The sequence below is a fragment of the Triticum dicoccoides genome, chromosome 7A, assembly GCF_002162155.2.
Source record: "Triticum dicoccoides isolate Atlit2015 ecotype Zavitan chromosome 7A, WEW_v2.0, whole genome shotgun sequence".
Classification (NCBI taxonomy): domain Eukaryota; kingdom Viridiplantae; phylum Streptophyta; class Magnoliopsida; order Poales; family Poaceae; genus Triticum; species Triticum dicoccoides.
Window position 1 is genome coordinate 730,825,187 of NC_041392.1, and position 4,234 is coordinate 730,829,420.

The 4,234-nt window shown below is 43.3% G+C and overlaps 1 protein-coding gene across 1 annotated transcript; it reads right to left on the minus strand.

Annotated features, from left to right (window-relative positions):
• Nucleotides 1-5: 5 nt before the first annotated feature.
• LOC119329895 (legumin A-like) lies at nt 6-2,250 on the minus strand. The gene is made up of 3 exons (XM_037602993.1): nt 1,973-2,250; nt 495-1,224; nt 6-385 (listed from the first exon to the last, which is right to left on the minus strand). The coding sequence occupies exons 1-3, from the start codon at nt 2,166-2,168 to the stop codon at nt 235-237; spliced, it is 1,077 nt and encodes a 358-aa protein (XP_037458890.1). The 5' UTR covers nt 2,169-2,250; the 3' UTR covers nt 6-234.
• Between the last annotated feature and the right edge of the window lie 1,984 nt (nt 2,251-4,234).

Below are 4,234 nucleotides of genomic sequence, written 5' to 3' on the forward strand. Positions count from 1 at the left end.
AACAATTTCTCCCGAATTTAACGATCGATTGCATTCATCAGTTCTGATAATAGCTCAGGCCGGCAACAAACACTCACACTTGATTTAACCTATGACGAAGTGACAGAAACATTCTGATCTGTCAGGGGCAACTAAGATAGATTTTGCAGAGCTAACTGACATACTCACGCTCAAAGCCTAACTAAATTTATTGATTTCTGCCTAAGGCGACCGGCCGATGTGCAATGAATGGCCCTAGTTGGGGGCGAAGAAGATCTCGGAGTCGAGCCTCTTGGACCGGAAGAGCTTCTCCATCTCCGGCGTCGTGTTGAATGACGCCTCCAGCACCTCCGGCGAGATGGCCTTCCACACCGATGTCTTCCCCGCCAGGTGGCTGAAGATCGGGCTGCAGCAACAATGCTATTATTAGATCATCCCCATGGATTAATTTCTGGAGAAGCACAAGTGCACAACACCATGACAAGTAGAATTTGTTTCAGTAATGAATTCCTTACTTGGGGGTGGTGATGATGGAGAACCACTCCATGCCAGAGGCATCAGCGATCTTGGACACAACGTGGAAGCGGGGCACGATGAAGAGGCTGCCGCCCTCGATGCGGGTCTCCAGCACACGCTTGCCGTCCGGGCCGACGACCTGCACGCGCCCGCTGCCACGGACGATATACGTGACCTGGTACGCCGAATCGCACGAGAATCCAGGGGAGCACATGGAGTGGGCGTCGATCCTGACCAGGTCAGCCCCCAGCCCGACCTCCTTAACAAGCGGCAGGTTGGCCGTGTTGAGCACCACCACACGGCCGCCCTTGGGGATGTCCACGTCGAGCTTGGCCTCCAGGCAGTTGAGCGCCATGTCCTTGCGGTCCTCTGCGACAGGCTCGGGGAGCTTCTGCCCGGCTGAGAGCTTGACGATGCCGGAGGCTGGCTGGCTGGAGACGAGCTTGGCCGCGTCATTCTGCTTGAGGTCCCAGGCGCGGCCGACGAACTCTGTGGAGAAGCCGGTGAAGATGCCGCTGGCGCCCGTGAGCTGGAAGTTGGTGAACTGGCCGGGCCTGTGGCCCTTGGAGGTGTCGCCAAGGAAGAGGATGACGAGCTCCGTCGCAGACCCCGGGGTGTTGTGCCACCAGGTGACCACGCCGAACGGGAGCGCCAGAGCGTCACCCTCCTTGACGGCGACCACCTTCTCCTTGGTGGCCTCAGGCAGGACGATGCCACAGGTTCCCTTGCCTGTCAATCATAGATCAAAATGAGCAGCATTAGTACAACGAAACTCGTGGAAAAACAAGTCTAAACTGTTGATTAATGTTGCAACGAAATTCCGAAAACAGCATGCATGTTAAGATCCGAGGAAAACCAACACGCATGGCCAAGTTGTGACGTTACAGAAAGATTTGATTAAAACAACAGGGCAAAACCAAATAAATGAAACATTCAGGACCTCTTAAGCAAAGAGATTTATTCAAAAGAAACGCAATAATAGTTCTTCTGTTATTATTGATTCGAAATAAGTGGGATCTGATGGAGACACACTTAACCTGATGAAACCGAACACCAAAAAAAAAAACTAGCACGATTTCGGAACTGATCACAACGTGTGCATTCGTCAGACAATTCAGGAGAAATATGTCTCCCCTCAATCCCAATCTAGGTTAGCATTCGATCTAAACTGATTCGATAAATACGCTAGCATCTACGAACCAAAATTAACCTGACGAAACTAAACAATTCAGCAAACAACAACAATAATACTACTGTATTTGTTTTTGCTAACCTGACGAAACTAAACAAAACTAGCACGATTTCAGAAGTGATCACAAGTAAACAACGTGTATCCGACAGAGAGACAATTCAGGAGAGCTGCGATCCAAAATGAACGTTACCATTTTTTACTACACTGGCATCTACTAACCAAAATTAATTGAGTCAGATCGATCGGTTGGTCGGCGATCGAGATCGATCGGTTGCATGCACATACCTTGGAGGACGTAGGCGACCTTTGCGGAGTCGGAGTAGCTGGGGAGGGACATGCCGCCGGCGGCGAGCGAGAGCTTGGCTGCGCCGATGGAGGCGACACCGAGCATGGGCAGCTCGGCTGGGCTCCACTCGTAGTAGGCGCCGCCCTCGCCGCCGTACGCCTTCGCCGGCTGCCTCGGGGTCAGATCCACCGCCATCGCCGCGAAAAGGAGAGGGAACACGAGCTACGATCGATCAAGGTTCTGCAAGTGCCGGGGGCAGGAGAGGAGAGTGCGATGAGGCGATGTGGGATGGGATCGGGCGCCGCCTATTTATAGCCCGGGAACCGGGAGGATGGAAGGCTGCTCAGCCTCATGGATAAGGTTAACGGCCGTATTAATAGGAGTGGATTAGGATTAACATAGGATAGTTGTTTCCCTTTTTTTAACTAACATAGGATAGCCAAACAAGTCAAAGTGTATTTAACATAAAAAATATTGTGAAACAACATAGTACCCAAGTTATGGTTGGCAACATTCTAACACCAATTCATGTTAACATAAAAAAAATTCTAACCTTCATGTTTGAATTGAAACTCCTGCTTTACCTACTTTCATTTTCTCTTGGAGGAAGAGTGGTTCTTGTCCTCCCTCTTTATGAATTCATATAATCAAATACAACAAATTATTACTCCTATATTTTTATTATAAAAGTTGGGGCATTTGTGAAGGCTGCAATGAATAATATTTAAAAGATTCATTCTCATATTTTACTTTCTGAGCAAATTAAAGGTTAATAAGCCAACTTGCATCTGATATTATTTAAGGTGTCATCCTCTGCAAGCTTCACCAGTGTTGCTCCACTGATAATGATGCCGTGATACTTTGTTCTAAAAACTAAAGAGCCAAGTAAAATTAATATATGAACCCCTGCTTAATGATGAGCTAGCAGGGGAAGTTTTTGTTGGGTCGGATTTTGTTTGCAGGTCGAATGATCATTGGCTCATTCAATTTAAACATCCAAAATCGTAGTGGTACAACAAAGACAAGGTAAGCACCTGGCCAATATCTTGATGTTGAAGCAAAAAAAAGCACATTGCTTATCAAGTTTATCTTCTTAATTCGATATTTAGATAATGTTGAGATACTGCCATAAATAGTTGCAGTTATCAATCAGATATATTTCATTATTTATTTTGTATTGCGGGATAGGTTAAGCATTTGTTCATTGGTATCGAACATTAAAATTGATGCTGAAAAAAATATATCTCAACTAGGTGCATAGTAGAGTATTTTGGTACAACAAGGACACGTTCTAGAGACATCACTATTTTCTTTATATTAAGTACCTGAAATATTAAACCTTCATATACTAGGTGCTAAGATTTGGTTTTGTACGATTGAGTCAAACTTACTTACCCTCTCGCAAATGTGAGAATTCAAAGTGAGTAGTGTACTATCAATAATAAATCGCAAATTCAGTTATTTAAAAAAACTACTTTGGCAAATATTAAATTTTGTATTATTTTGTACATTTTAGTCAAATTTTGGCTTATACTAAAAATCCAAACTTGAAATAGTCGACATTTTGTAGTGCAAAGAAATGGAGCCGATATTATTACTTATATTATACGTGCAAACATTATTGTATTTCCTGACTCAATGCTCAAAAATTATTCGAGACAAGACTTTTAACACTCGGGTGCCCCTACACCATCTTTGACAGTAAATTCAGAAAAAATAGAAACAAAATCAAAAAAATCTGAAACTTCGGAACATCAAACATGATCAAACATTCGATATTCTTGCAAAGTTTCAGCCTCAAATAACATTCGAGGAGCCCTAACCTAAAGAACCAAAGTCAGTGTTCAAAGTTTATGTGCACTTTTGAGCAGTACCTTTTTTTTGTGAGGGCTCCTCAACTGTTATTTGTGTCTGAAAAATTGCAAGAACATACAAAAAATTGATCATCTTTGATCCCCAAAGTTGCAGACTTTTTTTGCTTCTTTTTTCATTTTTGTGAATTTATTGTTCATGAGGGTGTAGGGGCACCCGGGAGCTATCACACCTTTCTCTAATGAATTTTTAAGAATATACATACCAATTTAAAAATGTAAATGTTTTAATTAAGGAATCCTCCTTCACATATATTTAAATGTATATAAGCATTACAAAGTAAATATGCATGATGTGTAATTATACCATATATTACGCAGTAATGGAAAGAGAAATAATATCCTTAGAGCATCTCCAATAGAATATGCATATTTAGAGATGTAGAAAAT